Source organism: Sciurus vulgaris, assembly GCF_902686455.1.
Source record: "Sciurus vulgaris genome assembly, chromosome: 8".
NCBI classification, from domain to species: Eukaryota; Metazoa; Chordata; class Mammalia; order Rodentia; family Sciuridae; genus Sciurus; species Sciurus vulgaris.
In genome coordinates this window covers 55,060,772-55,082,336 of record NC_136468.1, presented here as the reverse complement: position 1 = coordinate 55,082,336, position 21,565 = coordinate 55,060,772, and the positions used below count along the sequence as shown (strand labels likewise).

The 21,565-nt window shown below is 34.9% G+C and overlaps 2 protein-coding genes across 4 annotated transcripts in view; both read right to left on the bottom strand.

The window, feature by feature from the left end:
- Positions 1–21,565, bottom strand: part of SLC25A40 (solute carrier family 25 member 40) — a 45,662-nt gene that overhangs the window by 19,669 nt on the left and 4,428 nt on the right. For 2 of the 3 annotated variants that reach the window (XM_079150922.1, XM_079150924.1), the window contains exons 2-5: positions 12,118–12,240; positions 6,533–6,592; positions 5,063–5,169; positions 786–853 (exon numbers count right to left, since the gene is read on the bottom strand). In XM_079150922.1, coding sequence (XP_079007048.1) covers positions 786–853; positions 5,063–5,169; positions 6,533–6,592; positions 12,118–12,214 — 332 coding nt within the window. In that variant the 5' untranslated portion in view covers positions 12,215–12,240. Of the gene's footprint in view, positions 1–785; positions 854–5,062; positions 5,170–6,532; positions 6,593–12,117; positions 12,241–13,723; positions 13,935–21,565 lie in introns of those variants that run through there. The other variant, XM_079150923.1, reaches the window with a different exon arrangement.
- LOC306667965 (solute carrier family 25 member 3-like) lies at positions 7,723–9,176 on the bottom strand. Its single transcript, XM_079150864.1, has 2 exons — positions 8,830–9,176; positions 7,723–8,728 (listed from the first exon to the last, which is right to left on the bottom strand). Exons 1-2 carry the CDS (start codon positions 9,106–9,108, stop codon positions 7,922–7,924), a joined length of 1,086 nt encoding a protein of 361 aa, XP_079006990.1. The 5' UTR covers positions 9,109–9,176; the 3' UTR covers positions 7,723–7,921.

Here is a 21,565-nt window from a genome sequence, read left to right as displayed (position 1 = left end):
CAAATACTTTCAGATCCCTCTGGGGATCTGAAGTTTAGCTAATCATAGCTGCTCATGAAGATAGAATGTACCTATATAACCAACATACAATTAAAGCGGTATACTCTGAAATCCAACTGAGTTTCCCAAGGTAGAAATACTTTACAGACTTCAGTTATGACTGGAAGAAAAATGTGTTCTGTGCAATGCCATCAGTGAGGACTTTGGAAGCATGTACCTGGTGAACTTCTCATGTGTTCTTTTTCCTTATCAATTCTGCTTGCACCATATTCATAAGTATAACTCTCCTTTAGGTCCTGTGAGCCTTCCGGCACATCACAAATGTGTGGGTACGTGTGAGACTTAAAGAACAATGCTTCAGAGAATTAAAGTATATTATAGCTTGGATCTGGAATGTCCACCAAAGGTTCACATGTAGAAGGCTTGAACCCCAGTCAACGACACTATTGGGATGGGATGCAAACTTTCTAAAGAGGTAAGTCACTGGTGGCATTCCTTTTACATGTCGTGGCTGAACCATTCCTCTCTTTATCTTTCTTTCTCTGCTTCCTGGCTGTCACGAGGTGAACTTTCCTCCACCATCCCTTCTGCTATAATGTTCTGCTTGTCTTAGGCCCAAAGCCGGAGAACTTAAACAACCATAGACTGAAACCTCTGAAACAGTGTGCCCAAATAAATCTTTCCTCATTTAAGCTGTTTTTCTTAGATATTTTGTCACAGCAACATGCAAATTGTTAGATAAAATAACCATCACTTAATAGAAAAAATATTAAATTTCAACTTACAGTGTAGGAGGAAGGCCACTCCACAGGGATTTAATGCCTTCATTTCTAATGATTTTTAAAAAGGCATCCTAAAATTATAATAGAAAAAATATTAGTCAAAATATATCCCTAAACCTGATATATAAAAATTTATAGTGATAATTTATTGGTAATTTGATTCTTTCAAGCATTTATTTCTAAAATATGAGCTTCCTAGATTTATATCTGTCCAGTCTTTTAAAAAAGAGAATTTTGCGGGCTGGGGAGATAGCTCAGTTGGTACAGTGCTTGCCTTGCAAGCACAAGGCCCTGGGTTCAATTCCTAGCACTGCAAAAAAAAAAAAAAAAAAAGAGAGAATTTATTGCAAGGACAACGAATGCAAGTATAATGAAGAATTTCTGGATAACTATTCTTACAGAATAAAATCTATATTACTCAGCTCTGGACTGTTCTACTTAGGGCTTAGAAACAAAGGTTTGGAAAGATTATTAAAATGAAGTAAGCACAGTAATGGCAGAGAATTGATCAGATAAACCATCGTCACTAAGTATTGAAATCAGAGAAAGTATTATTAAAGTCAAGTTTTTGAAGACTGAAGAGGAGCCCAAAGTATTCAGAAGATAAAGGAAGTCTGCTGTTAACAAACTCTTACAATTTAATAATAAAAATAAATAAATGGCAAAGGATTAGAACACACGTCTCCAAAGTAGATATAGAAATGGTCAATAAGTGTATGAAAAAATGTGCAACATTGATCATGATGGAAATGCAAAGCAAAACCACAATGAGATGCCAGTTGGTAGGCTAAAATGCAAAAAGACAGATGATAAGAAGTAATAATAAGAATGGAATGTGGAGAAATTTGAACCATCATATATTCTGATGGGAAAATAAGATGATGTTGCCACTTCAGAGAAGGTCTGGCATCATTGACAAATTTCTAGAGACCTGTGATCTACCCAAATTGAATTAGGAGGACATACACAATTTAAACAGATCAATTTCAAGCAATGAAATAGAAGACACCATCAAAAGCCTACCAACTAGACGAAGGTGCCAAAAATATACAATGAAGAAAAGATCAAATGCTGCTGGGAAAACAGGAAATCCACATGCAGCAAAATGGAATTAAACCCATATCTCTCCTGGCACAAAAATCAACTCGAAATTGATCAAGGACCTAGGAATTAGACCAGAGACCCTTCACCAAATAGAAAAAAAAGTAGGCCCAATTCTTCATCATGTTGGCTTAGTACCAGATTTCTTTAATGAGACTCCCAAAGTGCAAGAAATAATAAATGGGATGGAGTCAAACTAAAAACCTTTTTCTCAGCGGAGGAAACATTCAATAATGTGAAGAGAGAGACTACAGAGTGGGGAAAAAATCTTTACCACAGACACTTCAGATAGAGCACTAATCTCCAGAATTTATAAAGAACTCAAAAACTTAACACCAAAAATACAAATAAACCAGTCAATAAATGGGCTAAGGAAATGAGCAGACACTTACAGAAGAAGATCTTTACCTAATCAACAGATATATGAAAAAATGTTCAACATCTCTAGTAATATGAGAAATGCAAATCAAAACTATGCTAAGATTTCATCTCACTCCAATTAGAATGTCTATTATCAAGAATACAAGGAACAATAGGTGTTGGCTATACATTGATGGTGGGGATGCAAATTATTGCAGCCACTCTGGAAAGCAGTGTGGATATTCCTCAGAAAACTTGGAATGGAACCACCATTTGACCCAGCTACCCCACTCCTTGATCCATACCCAAAGGACTTAAAATCAGCATACTATAGTAACACAGTAACATCACTGTTTACAGCAGCTCAATTCACAATAGCTAGATTGTGGAACCAACCTAGATGTCCTTCAATAGATGACTGGAAAAAGAAACTGTGGTATATATACACAATGGACTATTACTCAGCCATAAAGAATAAAATTATGGCATTTGCAGGTAAATGGATGAAGTTGGAAAATATCATGATAAGTGAGATAAGCCAATCCTCCCAAATCAAAGGCTGAATATTTTCTCTGATACATTTTCTCTGATGCTAATTCACAATAAGTGGGTGGAGGTGTGATAGGGTAGAGGTACTTTGAACTGGACAGAGGGGAGGGAAGTGGGTAAGAGGGTAGGAAGAATAGTAGAATGAATAGGACATTTTTACCCTATGTGCATATATGATTACATGACCAGTGTAATTCTACATTATGTACAACCAGAAGAATGAGAATTTATATTCCATTTATGTATGATGTGTCAAAATGCATTCTACTGTCATGTATTAGAACAATTTTTTTAAAAAACATAAGAAGTTTAAAATAGAATGTTTAAATGAGATTTAGAATTTAATAAGAGAACACTCAAAATCTCCAGGTCTGAATAAAAAAAATTACCATTCTAAGAAATGAAGACATTAAACTAAATACAGGGAGAGAATAAATAAATACCAACACTGAACTAAGATGTTACAATATCTGACCAAGATTCAAAGAAGTCTACCAAAAAAATACTGAATAATATTTATGAAAATGTCTGAAACAAATGAAAAATTGGAATTTGTCAGCAACGAAATATGTACATGAAACTACCAGACATCAAATGGAATTCTAAAAAATGTAACACAGAGGACGGCAAAAGAAATAACAGAAATAGAAAACAGAACAAATAAACATATGGAAAATACAGGCTCTTAAATATCTATAATAGCATGAATATAATTGGTCTATCAACTAAAAGATGGAAACTGGCCGTAGACTTGGAATTTGACTTAATTATATGTTATCTATAAGAAATTTGCTTCAATTATAATGATATAGGCAGGTTAAAATGAAAGATTTAACACAGTAAAGACGTCATTTCTATCTAAATTGATAAATAGGCTTAGTGTAAGTTCTATGAAAATTTTAGCAAGATTGTTTTTTATATCTTCAAACAAGATTATCCTAAAATTTATATGGAAAGACAAAGTAACTTTGGGAACAGCTGAAATAAACCTGAAAAAGAAACAGGAATGAAGTGGGAGGGTGGGGATGTGGTTCAGTGGTAGAGCACTTGCCTTGCCTGTTTGAGGCCCTGGATTTGATCCCAAGCACCAGGAGGAAAAAAAGAAGAAGAAGGAAAAAAAAAAAAGGTGGGAAGAATCATTTTTTTACCTGATCTCAAGTTACTATAGAGCTATAGTAATTAAGACTGTGTCATATGAATAAAGTGATAGACATATAGATCACTGAACACAATGGCAAATAAACATGAGATGTTCAACATCATTAACCACCAGAGAAGTGCAAATTCAAACTAAAATGAGATATTATTATGCATGTATGAGAATTGCTAAAAAAACAACAAAAAAAGAATTGCTAAAATATAAATACAGACAACACCAGATGTTAGTGAAAATGCAGGGGAACCAGATCACTTATGTGTTGCTGATAGGAACATTAAATGGTAGAGCTACTCAGGTTGGCAGTTATCTTAAGCTCAACATGCAATTATGTGCACTCAGCGAATGAAGACTTTCTTATAACACACGCACACACCACACACACACACACACACACACACACGCACACTGTAAATGAATATTTGTAGCAGCTTTATTCATAATAGCTAAAAACTGTACATGGCACATCCAAACCATTGAATAGAGCAATAAAAAGGAATAAATAATTGCTAGATGCAACAACCTGGATGAATTTCCAGATAATTATGCTAAGTGAAAAGTTCCTACCCCAGAAGTTATTTGTTATGATTCCATTCAAAAATCATTTTTGAAATGACAACATTTTGTAAACTGAATACAAATTAGTGTTGCCAGGGGTTAAGGAGTGAGAGAGAGCACAAGGAAAATGGGTATGGTTCTAACAGGAAGAATCCTTGTAGTGATAAAATTATTCTTTTTATTATTTTTTTTAATTATAACAATATTAATATCCTGGTTGTGATCTTTACTAGTTTTGTAAGGTATTGTTGCCACTGCTGGAAACTGGGAAAAGCATCCTTGAGATCTGTCTATATATTTTTCTTAAAATTACATCTGATCTACAATTACCTTAAAATAAAAAAATTTACATTAAAAAAGTTATCTCCTCTTTTTCTTACATAAAAACCATGAACCAATGAAAGTTAACAGGGTTAAAAAGCAAAGAAGTACTTCCCTTTTCTTGCTTTAATATAATGGACCTTTTACTTTCTTGCAATGACAGAATTTTTCATATGTAAGAATAAATATAAAAATAGAAAATATACTGTAATTCCAAATAATATAATCTCCTTACCAATGTCCCCCGGAAATTTCCTGGCTTCCTATACCATGCTTTGTTGCCCCCGTTTTCACAGACACACATATGATCCATGAGTCCATTACTATACACAAAACATTTTCCTAACAAAGAAGATTCCAATAGTCAACAATTACTTCATATAACCATATTATTTTTACAGATAAACAAATTGAAAGTACAATGAGGTGACCAGAAAAATATGGAAAAAGAAATAACCTTGAAAAAGAAAAATAACTATCCCTACTTTCTAGAATGAAACACACACAATTAATTCAATTTGTTAAATGAGATAGCACTGGGCCCTAAATTCACAATTGTGCAATGTAATGGAGTAAATTAGTAGATTTTGTGTTTTCAGTACTGTAGTAAGAAATGTACACAGAAACAAATTCTTTTAAGTTATATGAGGTAAAGGAGAAGGAAGAAAGTGAAGGAAAATCTGTTTTGAAAACAGAACATGGTTCATGTCTTCTCTATTTGTCCAGAAGAAAACTGTGGTCTACAAAGAAAATTAGGGGGAAAACAAAAAAAAAAAAAAAAGGAGAATGGATGTTCATCTCAATGTAAATAGTGCTATGCGCTGTCCTTTTATTTGTACTTGAACTGCTCAATGTAGATGTCTGTCAGCTTCTACTTAATTTACCACAACTTTCATTAATACCAATTCCTTCTCATTTATTGGACTTACTCCTGCTGCCAAATTGTCTTCTCTCTTAAATATGTATATAATTCTGTGAGTTTCATTAACATGTAAGCCTGAGAGTATTATGCTTTTTAGGCTTCTTTTAATATGTAGGAAATTACCTTCTTAGCCTCTTCCTATAATCTACCTAATCATTTCATTCATCTGAAATATGATTTATTTTCATTTCATCTCACTGCTATGCATTCAACAGGGAAGCAATTATATCTAAGCCAATTTTCTCACAGTCTAGTCTGCTTTCTGCTATTGATATGTATTTGAAATGCCACTATTTTAATAAATATTTAAATGATTCATCATGAAATTATTTTTCTTGCCCATCTTGTAAAAATATATAATTACTCATTCTCAAATTTCACAGAAACCACTGTCCAAAAATAAACCAACCAGCCTAATAAAATAATAAATTTCCAATCACTAGATTTAAGTAACAGTTGGAGAGTTGTCATGAATGTTATAGAATAAGCATGACTCTTGGACAAAGGAAGAAGTTAGATTCTAAGGTCCCTTATAATTTTGTTCTTACCTGAGAGGCAATATTTAAATGTATAATAATCTCTCTGCTTTAATTATTAAGTCCAAAAGTCATGCTATGCATAATATTTTGTCTGCCTATACCTCATCATGTACTACAAGATGGTGAAAATGTTTGTGAATAAGGAATAAATTCTAATAAATTAACAAAAAGAATTATTCAAATGAAAACGAATGCAGCAACACTGAAAAATCAAACAATATTATCAGATGACTCTCACACATACCTTTGGGGAATGGGGTGTGCTGGGCTTGGAGTCGAATTTTAACAACATCCAGCGGTGTCACTATGAAGATACATAAAAAGTTTAAATTAGCAAATGAATCCTATAAATTGTACAAAGATTTTCCAAAACCAACACATTGATTCATACTTTTCCTCATGGCTATCTAATGAATAAGGCTATTTATCTTAAAGTAGTCTTGAATGTAACATTCTAATTTTTGCCCTTCAATTTTGTTTAAGACCATCAGTGAAAAGACATGCAGCACTTCTCTAACAAGTATTAAATTGTCATTTATAATATACCTACAACTATAATTCCATTAGCATTAAAAATAAAATACTAGTGTTTATGAGAAAATATATCCTGTAAGGTAAAGAATAAAAGTTCTAAAAGCCTCTTTTAATATTTAAGGATAACTTTGTATTATAAGTATTCAATAAAAAACCCTGATAGTCTTCCTAATCTGTTAAATTTATCTGTAACAAATAAAAGCTAAAGAAAATGAAAATTGGGTAATCTAGTCATAAATCATCTTTAGCATTAGGTTGTGTCATCCTATTTGGAACAGCATGGAAAGGCAAATTGTTTTAATTTGCAACTCATAATTTATCCAAGTAGAAAAAATATCAAGTATTGGATCTAAGAAAACTACCCCTAACCTGAGAATGAGAAAGTCATATCAGATGATTTCTAAGGCTTTTAATATCATAAAATTCTGACCTGACAATACATAATAGAGCAATTACTTTGTGTGTGTTCTAATAATTTGTTAACTTATTTAGATAAACTAGTCAATTATTAAATGCTAAACTAACAACTATGTCATTTAGCCATGTCTGTAAACCAACAAAAATGTGATCCAGAGAAATTTAAGAAATTCACTATTATTTTTTATTGTAAACAAATGGGATACATGTTCTCTATTTGTACATGAAGTAAAGGCATACCATTTGTGTAATCATAAATTTACATAGGGTAATGTTGTTTGATTCATTCTGTTATTTTTCCCTTCCCCCAAACCCTCCCACCCCTCTTTTCCCTAATTCCTCCATTCTTCCCCCCCTACCCCCCATTATGTGTCATCCGCTTATCAGTGAGATCATTCCTCCTTTGGTTTTTTGAGATTGGCTTATCTCAGCATGATATTCTACAATTTCATCCATTTGCCTGCAAATGCCATAAGTTTATCATTCTTTTTTTTTTTTTTCATGAACAGATGGGTTTATTTCAGCAGTTAAGTTTGTAACTCTTGCTTTAAGCAAGGGTACTACAGTGATTATATATCAGGAATAGACAATTTCCTACACTGTCAAATATATAAAAGTTCCTTTTACACTGTCTTCAACACTGATCAACAAGCAGATTCAGTCCACATTTGCCTTCATCTATTTACTGAGTTAACCCAAGCTTCTTCTTCAGAGACTCTGGCATCTCAGGTGGAGGAGGGCGAGGGAGCCTGAAGTAGACCTTCACAGAGTCATAGATGAACCACTGTAGTGCAGTGAGAGTACCAATCATGATGATACGGGCAAAAAGTGCCTTCCACACACCTTTAAATCCAAGCCTCTGGAGGACCTGAGAAGCACTGCTACCTTTCTCTTTATTCAGCACAGACACTACAGAATCAGCAGGATGGGAAACAATTGCACAAAAGACTCCAGCTATGTAACCTGCCACAAATGTTACAACCAGCTGTTCTGCCTTTGTACATTCACTTCGGGGCTTAGGAACCACAAACTTGTACAAAGCTTCAACAGTACGTTCAAAGCAGGCAAACTTCATCATGGTATATGGTATCTGTCTCATCCAGAGTGGAGCAACTCCCTTGTAGAATGCTTTTATGCCTTCTTCCTTATACATTTTGGGAGCTGCATCCCTCAAAGTGTTGGCATAACCTGGTTGGGTTTGAATTCGAACTTTAGCAGCTTCCATAGGAGCCAGGGCAATGTCAGCAAAGAATTCAGCACTGGCAGAGGCAGCCAAATATAGTGATGTGCGCCAGAGATAGGAGTTCTCCTCACCAAGCATGTTGCTATACAAGACTTTGAAGACTTCATAAAAGCCAAACTTGCAGAGCCCTTGCATATAGTAACCAATGAAAGTTGGAGCCCATCCTTTAGCCAAACCACGAACACCATCCTCCTTAAGTGTAACTGAGAATCCATTAAATATGCCCTTGTACTTTTGGGGATCCACCTGTAATTCCAGTGGCTTGGGAGGCTGAGGCAGGAGGATCACAAGCTCAAAGCCAACCTCAGCAAAAGTGAGGTGCTAAGCAATTCAGTAAGACCCTGTCTCTGCATTCGGCATTTCACTAAATCCAGGGGAACAACAGCAGTGTGTGTCAGCCCACAACTTAAGACCCCACCAAAGCCACACAGTGCATAAAACTTCATGGAGCCATATTCACAACTGTACTCTTCCACAGCGGCGGCTGCCAAGCTGCGGGAACGTCGGGGCGGGCCCGGGGGCCCGGTGGGGCTGCTGCTGGGTGCCGAGAGGCCATTGTGCACCAGCTGCAGGTGTGGCGCGTTGAAGGGGTTCGCCCGCGCCAGGTGCACCACGGACGAGTACATCTTCTCCTTAAGATGGCGAACACGCAACCGCTCCCTCGGAAAGGCTGCGGCTCACAGAGGCCGAATGTCCTCCCGGTCCTCAGATGCGTGCCCTTCGCGTGTCGTCCAGTTTATCATTCTTTATAGCTGAGTAATATTCCATTGTATATATATACCACAGTTTCTTTATCCACTCATCAATTGAAGGACATCTAGGTTGGTTCCACAGTCTGGCTATTGTGAATTGAGCAGCTATGAACATTGATGTAGCTGTATCCCTGTAGTATGCTGATTTTAAGTCCTTTGGGTATAGGCCGAGGAGTGGGAAAGCTGGGTCAAATGGTGGTTCCATTCCAAGCCTTCTGAGGAATCTCCATACTGCTTTCCAGAGTAGATGCAGCCCCACCAGCAATGTATGAGTGCACCTTTTTCCCCAAATCCTCGCCAACAACTATTGTTGCTTGTGTTCTTGAAAATCGCCATTCTAATTGGGGTAAGATGGAATCTTAGGGTAGTTTTGATTTGCATTTTTCTTATTACTAGAGATGTTGAACATTTTTTCATATATCTGTTGATTGCTTGTACATCTTCTTCTGTGAAGTGTCTGTTCATTTCCTTAGTCCATTTGTTGATTGGATTATTTGTATTCTTGGTGTAGTGTTTTTTGAGTTCTTCATAGATTCTGGAAATTAGTGCTCTATCTGAAGTATGAGTGGCAAAGATTTTCTCCCACTCTGTAGGTTCTCTCTTCACATTGCTGATAGCTTCCTTTGCTGAGAGAAAGCTTTTTAGTTTGAATCTGAAGCCAGAATTGGGAACAGGTAGTTAGTGTAGAAATAGGGGATCGGGTCAAATCGAGGAAATATAGGCCATAAAATCATCTGCCTCTGGAAGTTGGAGACTGCCCCTGGAAGAATGGAATGTGAAGGATCTCCGGAGGCCATTGATTACCAAATTTACCTGCCTTTATCAAGGACTGCAAGCATGGAGCTGCTAATTAATGCCCCCTGGACCCTTATCTGCCTGAATCACCCTGGCCCTCCCCCTGTCCATGGTTTCTCACTTAATGCAAAACCAGGCCTAGTCACTAGGCAGGAAGGAGAGATAAGCGGGGAGAGAACTGAAGAACAAAAGAGAATTTAACCTATAAAAGATGTAGGGTGTGCTCACTTCTTGGGACTTTAGAACATCAGCCATGGCCCCCTTCTCCCTTCCGGGAGAAGTCTGTATTATTAGCTTTAAATAAAACCTGCTTAATATGCTTGCCTTGGCGTGCTTCTCTAGTGTTCAATCTTCAACATTAGAAGGAGCAGAACTCATCACTGGTAAACAGCGGTATCAAATCTATCCCAGTTGTTGATTCTTGCTTTTTTCTTGTGCTATGGGAGTCCTGTTAAGGAAGTCTGATCCTAAGCTGACATGTTGAACATTTGGACCTACTTTTTCTTCTATAAGATGAAGGGTCTCTGGTCTGATTCCGAGGTCCTTGATCCATTTTGAGTTGAGTTTTGTGCAGGGTGAGAGATAGGGGTTTAATTTCATTCTGTTGCATATGGTTTTCCAAGCACCATTTGTTGAAGAGGCTATCTTTTCTCCATTGCATATTTTTGGCCTCTTTGTCTAGTATGAGAAAACTGTATTTATTTGGGTTTGTGTCCATGTCCTCTATTCTGTACCATTGATCTACCTGTCTATTTTGGTACCAATACTATGCCGTTTTTGTTACTATTGCTTTGCAGTAGAGTTGAAGATCTGGTATTGCAATACCCCCTGCTTCGCTCTTCCTGCTAAGAATAGCTTTAGCTATTCTGGGTTTCTTATTCTTCCAAATGAATTTCACGATTGCTTGCTCTATTTCTGTAAGGTATGTCATTGGGATTTTAATTAGAATTGCATTGAATCTGTATAGCACTTTTGGTAGTATGGCCATTTTGACAATATTAATTCTGCCTATCCATGAACATGGGAGATCTTTCCATCTTCTAAGGTTTTCTTTAATTTCTTTCTTTAGTGTTCTGTAGTTCTCATTGTAGAGGTCTTTCACCTCTTTTGTGAGATTGATACCCAAGTATTTTATTTTTTTCAAGGCTGTTGTGAATGGGGTAGTTTTCCTTGCTGAAGATTCATCACTTATGTATAAAAATGCATTGGATTTATGAGCATTGATCTTGTAACCTGCTACTTTACTGAATTCACTTATGAGTTCTAAAAGTTTCTGGTGGAATTTCCGGGTTCCTCTAAATATATAATCATGTCATCAGAGAACAGGGATAGTTTGAGTTCTTCTTTTCCTATTCGTATCCGTTTAATTTCTTTGGTCTGTCTAATTGCTCTGGCTAGAGTTTCAAGGACGATGTTGAATAGAAGTGGTGGAAGAGGGCATCTCTGCCTTGTTCCAGTTTTTAGGGGGAATGCTTTCAGTTTTTCACCATTTAGAATGATATTGGCCGTGGGCTTAGCGTAGATGGCCTTTACAATGTTAAGGAATGTTCCCACTACCCCTATTTTTTCTAGTGTTTTGAGCATGAAGGGATGCTGTATTTTATCGAATGCTTTTTCTGCATCTATCGAAATAATCATGTGATTCTTAACTTTAAGTCTGTTGATATGGTGAATGACATTTATTGATTTCTGGATGATGAACCAACCTTGCATCCCTGGGATAAAACCCACTTGATCGTAAAACATTGTTTTGTTACTACTCTGAATTTATTCACCTTCTATTTTATCCAATATGCTAATGTTTTATTCTATCTTATTGTAATTTTCAAAGAGATAATAGCCCCCAAAATTTAACGTTGATAGGAAACCTCCGAGAACTCCTTCTAAAGCCCTAATTTGAGATGAAAAAATAAAGTTTAGAGAGAAGTAGGTACTGTCCCTAAGTACATTCACCCTAGAATGGCAAAGCAAGAACTAAAATTCAAATATTCTGACTTGATAACTTTTCATGTTCTCAAGCTGATGAAGGAATATCACTAGCACCATGGAATCAGTGATTCAAAGTTGCATAATAAAAATCAGTTTTACCCATGAGTGATGTCAATATAGCTCCAGTACAAGAGGCAAGCATTTGCTGAAAAGGTGTTACTTTCACAGTCTGTGAGCCCACTTTTTCAGGATCCATATTTTTAAACTAATTGAAGAATAAATCTGTTAAAGAAAAGAAAAATAAAAAATGGCAATTAATGGCAATTACCTTCAAAAATGACAATTCAAAGTTAAACTATAAAAACATTTATGTCAGAACACATTTTAACCACTATCAAAAGTACATACATAAGTTCTCTTATAAAAGGTACCATACATCTGTCATTAATAGAACATGTCCTCTGATCTTCCAATAATGGTAATATACGTCAGGCTAAGCTATGTGAGCAGCATCACATTTGTGAGAGAGCTAAAGACACAAATGTTGACCACTTGACAGAAAGAAGGCAGTAGACGAACAAGTCACAGAATCTGTCAAGATAGCCTCATAAACACTGCTCAGATACCTTCTCTAATCTTGTACAAAGTATCATTAAATATGGCACTATTTTATTGCATAATGAAAACCACAATTAGGTACAATATACAATAAAAACATAATTTTAATAAGAAACATTGTTACAAAAATTTGATGACAAAAGCAACAATTATTTTTTAAAAGTTGGAGGACTGGGGAGATAGCTCAGCTGGTAGAGTGCTTGCCTTGCAAGCACAAGGCCCTGAGTTCAATCCCCAGTACCGCAAAAAAATAAATAAATAAATAAATAAATAAATAAATAAAATAAAAGTTGGATAATATAAAAAGTATAAAATTCACTTGTAAACTCACTAATCAAAAATAATCACTGGCAAGGATGTCAGCTTTCCAAATGTCTATGTTTATGTATATATGTATATACATAAACTATATGTATATATGTGTATGTGTGTGTGTGTGTGTAAATATATATGTGCACACAGATCATATCCAACTAAAAGTATTAAACATTATACACAAATTCATGTATCTATGTATGTGTCCTTTTTCTGAAAAATAAAAATGGGTTAATAAGGTACAGTGGTGGTGTATGCCTGTAATCCTAGAGGCTAGGGAAGGTGAGGCAGGAGGATCACAAGTTCAAAGCCAGCCTCAGCAACTTAGTGAAGCCTTAAGTAACTAAGAGAGACCATGTCTCTAAATAAAATATAAAAAGGGACTGGGATGTGGCTCAGTGATTGCGTGCCCCTGGTTTCAATCTCCAGTACCAAAAACAGTAACAAAAAACAAAAAAACAAAAAAACAAGTCAATATTATCCATGCTTGTTTTGTAGACTGCTTTGACACTTATATTGTGCCAATATAGACTTATATAACTTTTACTGACTGCACAGTGTTTAATTATATTTAAACAATCTCATCTTTCAGGCTATTGCCAACTTCTCAACTGTAAAACATTCTGACACAAAATCCTTATACACACAACATTTTTTAGTCTTCCTACAATTACCTTAGGAGAGAAAGTAATATTCCTGGGCTGACCTATTTAAAAATTTGGTAAAAATGGCCAAAAGTCTTTTCAGAAAGTTTAGACTAATATATACTTCCACTGGTATAAACGAGTTCCCAGTGATCCATTTCTTCATCAAACTCTCTCATATTACATACCATTTATTTTTTCTGAGTCATTCAAAAGGAGATTGCATACACCATGTTCCTTTACTCGAAATACAATGTTTTCTCTTACATAATTCCAGCAGTACAATAAAGTTCAGGAAATTTAATTTTGACACAATACAGTTCACATTTCAGTTTTGTCAATTATATCAATAACATCCTTTATAAAAATGAATGGTAATTTTATTATTTTTTTCAGACTTTCATTATCTATCTACCTTGTTTAAAGTCTTTTCCTCAATTCTGTGCTCCCGTATTTTATTGTTTGTAACATCAGTAGCTGGAAACCTGAAATGAAAAAAAAAAAGTAATACCTTGTCCTTTTACATAAATGGATAATACATGTGAATGAAAGAGAGTGTATAAAAACAAGGCTGGGGATGTGGCTTAGTGGTAGAGCACTCCACACATATAAGCATTGAGGTTATGAAAAGCATTTTCACAATAAGTTCCTGTTATCTTAATTAACATACTCTTATTTAAAAACAACCAACTTTAGAACCTGAACACAGTGAACAACTTAAGCAGCAATGATAGTAGAACTAGATTTTTCAACACAAAATTAAAGACAGCATCATCTAATATTTTTCGAGGGGGGAAAAAAAAGCTCCTCTAATCTTAACAAGCTTCTGATCTAATTACCAATTCACAGGAAATTCAGACTAGATGCCACAAAATAGCACATGCCACAAAATAGTTGTAGTAGTGTAACGTACAGGCCTGTTGTCTTGGTTTTTTTGAGTCAAAGTAAGGTGGGGAAAAGGTGGGAGTGGAGGGAAAACTGTTCTGGATTTAACAAAATCTTAATTAGGAGAAGAGATAACCAAAAGCATATTGGTTTCAACAAATTTTTAAAATCCAGTTTGAGGGTAACTAGAGAAATCTGAACATGGGCTGTTAGATAACACTAATTTGATATTAGTTAATATTTTTTAAATTATTGACTTTTTGTAGAGATAATGGTATTATCATTATGTAGAAAGTATCTTCCCTCTGCCCCAAGCAGTGACTGAACACAGGGCTTTAACCACACTAGGCAAGTGCTCTACCACATAGGTCTCCAGCCCTTTTCTGAGGCAGGATTAACTGGGCTGACCTAGACTTGAGATCCTCCTGCCTGAGACTCCTATCTAGCCAAGGTTGTAAGGATTCATCACCAGATTTGGCTGTTATTTTGTAGTTTTGATAATTGCTATTCTAATTGGGTAGACAATATCTCATTGTCATTTTGATTTGCACTTCCCTGATAAGTGTTACTTAGCATTTTTACATATATTTGGTTAGCTACTTGCATATCTTCTTCTGAGAAATGTCTTTTCAGATTGTGGGCATTTTGTTGTTGTTGTTGTTTTTTTTTTTTTTGGTACTAGTGATTGAACGCAGGGCCATTAGGTAAGGGTTCTACCACTAGCTATGCCTCAACGCTCATTTGCTCTGTTTTTCTTTTCTTAATTTTGTTGTTGTTGTTTTGGTACTGGGGATTGAACCCAGAGGCAGTTTACCACTATCCTATATCCCCAGTACTTTTTATTTTTTGAGGTAGGGCCTTGCTTAGTTGCTGACCTTGAACCTGCAATTGGCCTCCCAAATTGCTGAGATTACAGCTGTGTGCCACTATGCTCAGCCTAGCTCATTTTTAGTTGTTCTTGTATATTATGGTTATTAATCTCTTACCAGATGAGTAGTTGGCAAATATTTTTTCCATTCTGTAGGTTGTCTCTTCACTGCTATTTCCTTTGCTATGCAGAAGCTTTTTTGCTTGATATAAACCTATCTGTCAATGTTTGCTTTGTGGCCTGTGACTCTGAGGTTAGTACCCACCAGAATTTTACCAGATCGATGACTTGAAGTATTTCTCCTTTGTTTTTATCTAGTAGTTTATGTCCTACATGTAAGTCTTGGATCCATTTTAAGTTGATTGTTGTATATGGTTAGAGACAGGGGTCTGGTTTCATTCTGTTGTATATGGATACCCAATTTTTCCAGCACAATTTATTTAAAAGACCATTCTTCCTGTAATGTGTGTATACTTCTCACTGTAGAATTCTCTCACTTCCTGGGATAAACTTATTTCCAAGTATTTCATTTTTTTCATTATAATTAAAGTACCTTCTATATTTTTTTCATCAAGTTCATTATTTAAGGATACAGAAAGACTTTTCACTTTACTCAATTTGTTTCAGTGGTATCTGTTTTTTTTTTTTTTTTTTTTTTTTTTTTTTTTGGTGGTCTTTAGTTTTTCTATATTTAAGATCATGCCATTTGCAAAAAGGGACTTTTCCAATTTGGATGCCCTTTATTAGTTAGGACTTCTAGTACTATGATGAATAAAAGCAATGAAAGTGAGCATTCTTTTCTTGTTCCATATCTTAGAGGAACACTTTCAACCTTTCTTCAGTATGTTAGTTGTGGGTTTGTCAATACAACCTTAATTGTGTTGGTGTATGTTTGTTCTGTATGGAATTTGTTGACAGTTTTGTCATGAAGAGATGTTAAATTTTAAGAAAAAAATTTTTTGCATCTATTAACATGATCACATGGTTTTTGTCCATACTTATTGATTTACATGATTCTTCCTAATATATGTGAAACAAATGCCACAAAATCATGGTATATAATATTTTTGATGTGCTCTTAGATTCAGTTTGCTAATATTTTGTTTACAATGTCTCCATTTATGTTCATCATGGATATTGGTCCACAGAGAATTTCTTAAATAAGCCCTGCTCAGTGGTACACACCTGTAATTTGAGCAACTTGGGAGGCTGAGAAAGGAGGGTTACAAGTTTGAGGCCAGCCTGGGCAATTTAGACTCTGTCTCAAAATAAAATATAAAAAGGGATGGGGATATAGCTCAGTGGTAGAATGCCCCTGCATTTAATCTCTAGTACAGCAAATTAACAAACTAGAATTTCTTAGAGTCAACTATTCAACTATTTCCATGTAAAAAGGAGTAACCCCTTTCTCCTGTTCCAGTGACTGTCATCTTCCCTTTTTCTTTTAACCTGATACACCACTCTTTTAAATCTAAGTTCTAATGTGTAAAATGGTTATGAGGCTTTCTATTATCTTCTGTTGGTCAATTTACTTATCCTTGGACCACACCGTAGTGATTATTATTAAATTACAAGTCCTTATGCTCTTCTTTAGATATGTCACAGCTACTCTTGGCTCTTTGGTCTTTCACATAAACTCATCGTACTAAGTTATTGAAAATCCTCTTTGGGACTTTGGTTGGGATTTAATTGAATCTACAGACAAATCTGGAGGTAATTAATATTCATGAATGAGTAGTCTATCCCTTCATTTATTTAGGTCTTTCATAATGTTGTTCTGAAGTTTTAAAATTTTGTCCTGTAGAAATATTGCATAATATGGCAGATCTAATTCTATATGTCTAACAGTCTCTAATATTACTGTTTTCCTTTTGCTTACATATTTTCTCTTTTAGCACATGCAAATGATTTATGTTAATCTTATATTCAGCAACATTGCTAAAAATGCCCTATTATTTATAACTATTTGTGGACTCTTGAGTTTTCTATGCAAATGTATATACTGCATGCAATTAATGTGTTTGCTTCCTGTCATTTCCAGTCGTCTAGCTACTAATTTATATTTCCTGTTGCACAAGCTAGGATCTGTTACAATCTCTGTTCCAACACACCTACTTACCTACCTTTTCCTTTGGAGTCTTGTGAACAGGATAAGTGATAAAAAGTCACTTTCAAAATTAACATAGGATGGTTGTAACTCCTATAGTATTTATTCTCCCTTTGTTCTGTCTTTTTTGCTCAGAAGAATAAGGCTGCCATGTTGTGAATTGCTCATTTGAGCACCAGATAACGAACTGCATTGAACTGAGGCCCTCCAGTCCAAAAAGGAAACTGAATCCTGTCAATGACCACATTAATAAGTTTGGAAGCAGATCCATCCCATGTTGACCCTTGGAATGAGTGCAACCTCAGCTAACACCCACAATGCTTGCTTGTGAGAGACAAGAGGGTTACCTAACTATGTTGCATACAGATTCCTGGTACAAAAACTGTGAGGTAATAAATATTCGTTATTTTAAGCTAATACATTTTGGAGTAATTTGTTAAACAGCAACAGATAGCATATATCGAGATGCTCGCATGGCTTTTCTGTTTTAGTCTGGTTATACGCTGATTCAAACTGCTTGATTTGCGTATGTTTTACCATTCTTGCGTTCCAGGATAAACCTCCATTAGCTCATAATATTTTATTCTTTTTGTATCAAATTGGTTTTGCTTTGTTAAAATTCTATTAAGAATTTTAAAAATCTACATTTATGAGAGGTACTGGTCTGCAATCTTCTTGAAATGACTTTGTCTTCTTTTAATTCAGGTTTGACAGAATTCACCAGGGACACTATCTAGGCCTAGCATTTTCTTTAGTACATATAAAGATATTTAGGCTACTTATTTCTTCTTGTGTAAGTTTTGATAGTTGATGTACTTGAAGGAATTTGTTCTTTTCACTTAAATTACTGAATTTAAATAAATAAAGTTTCTCGTAGTATTATTTTATTGTTCTTTTAACATCAAGTTTTGTGCTTTCTTTCTCTTGTTCTTTATGTAGATTAATTTGTATATTTTCTTTTTATCCTGATGAGTTTGGCTAAAGTTTTTAAATTTTATTTATCTTCTCAGAGAACCAACTCTCAGTCTTACTTTCTCAACTATTTTCTGTTTACTAGGATATCATTTTTTCATGTCATCTTTATTATTTCTTTGTACAATGGTCCCTCAGTCTCTGTGAAGGATTCGTTCCAGGACCCCACCACCCCTGTGGATACCAAAATCTGACGATGCTCACAAAAGAGCATAGCTTTTGGCAAACAACTATGTAAATACTCCAAGTTTAAACCAGCTCTAGGTTACTTAAGATCTTTCTTCTGTTCTCATATAGTCTCTATGGTGCTATAAATTTGCGAGTTCTACTTAAGTTGCATCTTACAAATTTTGACATAATTTATTATCATTTTCATTCTGTCCAAAATATTTCCAATCCGTCATTTCTCTTACCATCCTTATTGGGTTTTGGTATGTGTGCTATGCTAGTCTTATGAAAGGCAATGGTGAATATTTTCTGTCTTTCTGTTTGGGGAGTTTGTCCAAGGCTGGAATTATTCAAACCTTAAATATTTAACAGAATTTATCTGTGAATTCTAATTTTATCTGTAACTTTCACTTTGTTTTCAAAACAAATATTGTTTTAACACTGCTTTAACATGATACCCTAGCAATAACAAACATACCAATTGTCAAGACTATGGTCTTCTCTAATGAAAGGAACAAGGGTCCCTTGGAGAAGTGGTTTATGCTAGGTCTAGGGCAAGAAAAACAAAAGATGAGCCTGGAACATAGCATATTGCTAAAAAATAAGGAAGTGATTTAAAAAGGATGAGGGTGTGAAAGGCAAGAGAAACCAAAGGAAAGACTTCCCAATGGCCAAAGTTAGAAAAATTTGAACAACAAAGTAAAGAGTAGCTCTGGATTATAACCCATGGCATAAAATAAATATCCATCAGTAGATACTGACATAAATAAATAACTGAAATAAAAAACAGGGAGATGGGACCTTCCTTTCTTACAAAAGAATTCTTATCAATGAAAGTAGAAAGAATAAGGAATTGAAAATCACCATTAAAAACATCATAGTTGGGGCTGGGGTTGGGACTCAGTGATAAAGCTTGCTTAGCATGTGTAAGGCACTGGGTTCGAGTCTCAGCACTACATATAAATAAATGAATAAAATAAAGGTCTATCAATATCTAAGAAGAAATATTTAAAATTTTAAAAAAATCATAGTTGGGGCTAGGGTTGTGGCTAGAGTGCTTGCCTAGCACATGTGGGGGGGGCACTGGGTTTGATCCTCAACACCACATAAAAATAAATAAATGAAGGTATTGTGTCCATCTACAACTAAAAAACAAAAATTAAAAAAAAGAAAACATAGTAGTGTAAGAATTGTAATAATAAAGTAATATGAATTCATTAAATTGATAAGAAGATCCACTATTGGATTCCAAAATTAGTGAAGAGAAACAAGATATTTGCATATCTCAAAGTATCTCCTGCAAGATATTAATTACAAAAAATATTAATTACAAAGGTAACAATATTATCTTTACAGTGCAAGAACCTAGCAGACATTATCTTAAAGACATGATCATGGTTAATATAATAAGAAATGTTGACATCATGTACTAAATGCAATAATATACTAAAAAAGATGTTTTTAGTATATTATTATCAAAAATGCATATTTTCCATCTAATCATGAGAAAATAGACAACCCCAAATTAAGGGACACCCATCAAAATAACTGACTAATAGTTTTCAAGGTCATGACATACAAGAAAAGACCAAGGAAACTGCTGGGCATGGTGGCACATGCATGAAATCCCAGTGCTCAGGAGGTTGAGGCAGGAGGATTGCCAAGTTCAAAGCCAGCTTCAGCAACTTGGTGAGATCCTAAGTGACTTAGCAAGACTCTATCTCAAAATTTATACTTTAAAAAAGGGCTGTGGATGAGGCTCAGTGGTTAAGCACTTTTGGGTTCAATCCCCTATACCAAAAAAAGAAAAAGAAATAGAAAGTCCAAAAAGACTTATAAGAAGTAAAGAGATTCAATCACTAATCAAAATCTACCCAACTGAGTAAAGCCCAGTACTAGATGACTTCATATATAATTAACATTAAAAAAAGAATTAGCACCAATATCTCTTATACTCTTCCAATAAAAAAGGAAACAAATCTATTCTATGAAGCCAGTATCATCCTGATACGAAAGCCAGACGGTATCACAAGAAAAATAAAGGCCAGAGTTGGGATGTAGCTTAGAGGTACAGCACTTGCCTAGCATGCATGAAGCCCTGGATTTGATCACTAGTGCCACAAAAGGAAAAAAAAAAAAAAAGAAAAGAAAATTAGAGCCCTAATCCCTAATGAAAACACAATAGTCTAAAATAAATTTGTACAGTGTTTAGAGCATTATTCATAATACTCAAAATCAGAACCACAAAATATTCAATTGATGAGAATATAAATAAAATGTTATACGAGAATTTTATTCAGTCATATGAAAGGACTGATACATGCTAAAACATGGATTAAACTTGAAAGTACTGTACTAAACAGAAGAAACCAAACATAAAACCCCCACATATGGTATGATTCTAATGAAATGCCCAGTACAGGGAAATCCTTAGAGGAAGAAAGTAGAACAGTAGTTGGTAAGGGTTAGAGAGAAGAGGGAATGGAAATAAGTACTGAAATGGACATGAGGTTTCTTTTTGTTTTTGTTGAAGATGTTCTGGAATTAGATAGTGGTGATGGTCGCACAATGTTGTTAGTATATTGGAAGCCATTGAATTGTACACTTCAAAAAATGCTAAAATGGTGAATTTTACATTTTCTGAACTTAACCTCAATTTTTTAAAAATCTGCATGAGATACCAGTTCACACCCTGTGTGTGATTAAGATGTGCAATGCAACAGATAGGGCTCTAATACGTTGCTGCTGGAGGATGAGTTAAAAACTTCAGTAGTTTCTCATACTATGAAACAATCTGTTATTATCTGATCTAGCAATTTCAACAGAAATAAAAATGTGTCCCCCCAAAAAAACAACAAAAAAAGAACACTCATATACAATGTTCATAGCAGTAGTACTCCTAACAGCCCAAATGAGACAACCTAAATATGTGTCAATAGGTAAATACTTACACACAATGGAACACTCATCAGCAATAAAAAAAGAAATAACTGATACATATAACATCGATGAATCACAAAAATACTGTAT

Excerpts from the sequence above, each read along its gene's own strand:
- LOC306667965 (XM_079150864.1), bottom strand. The coding sequence starts at position 9,108 with ATGTACTCGTCCGTGGTGCACCTGGCGCGGGCGAACCCCTTCAACGCG. Across the intron at positions 8,729-8,829 it reads TAGTGAAATGCCGAATGCAG|GTGGATCCCCAAAAGTACAA; the intron begins AGACAGGGTCTT and ends CTGGAATTACAG.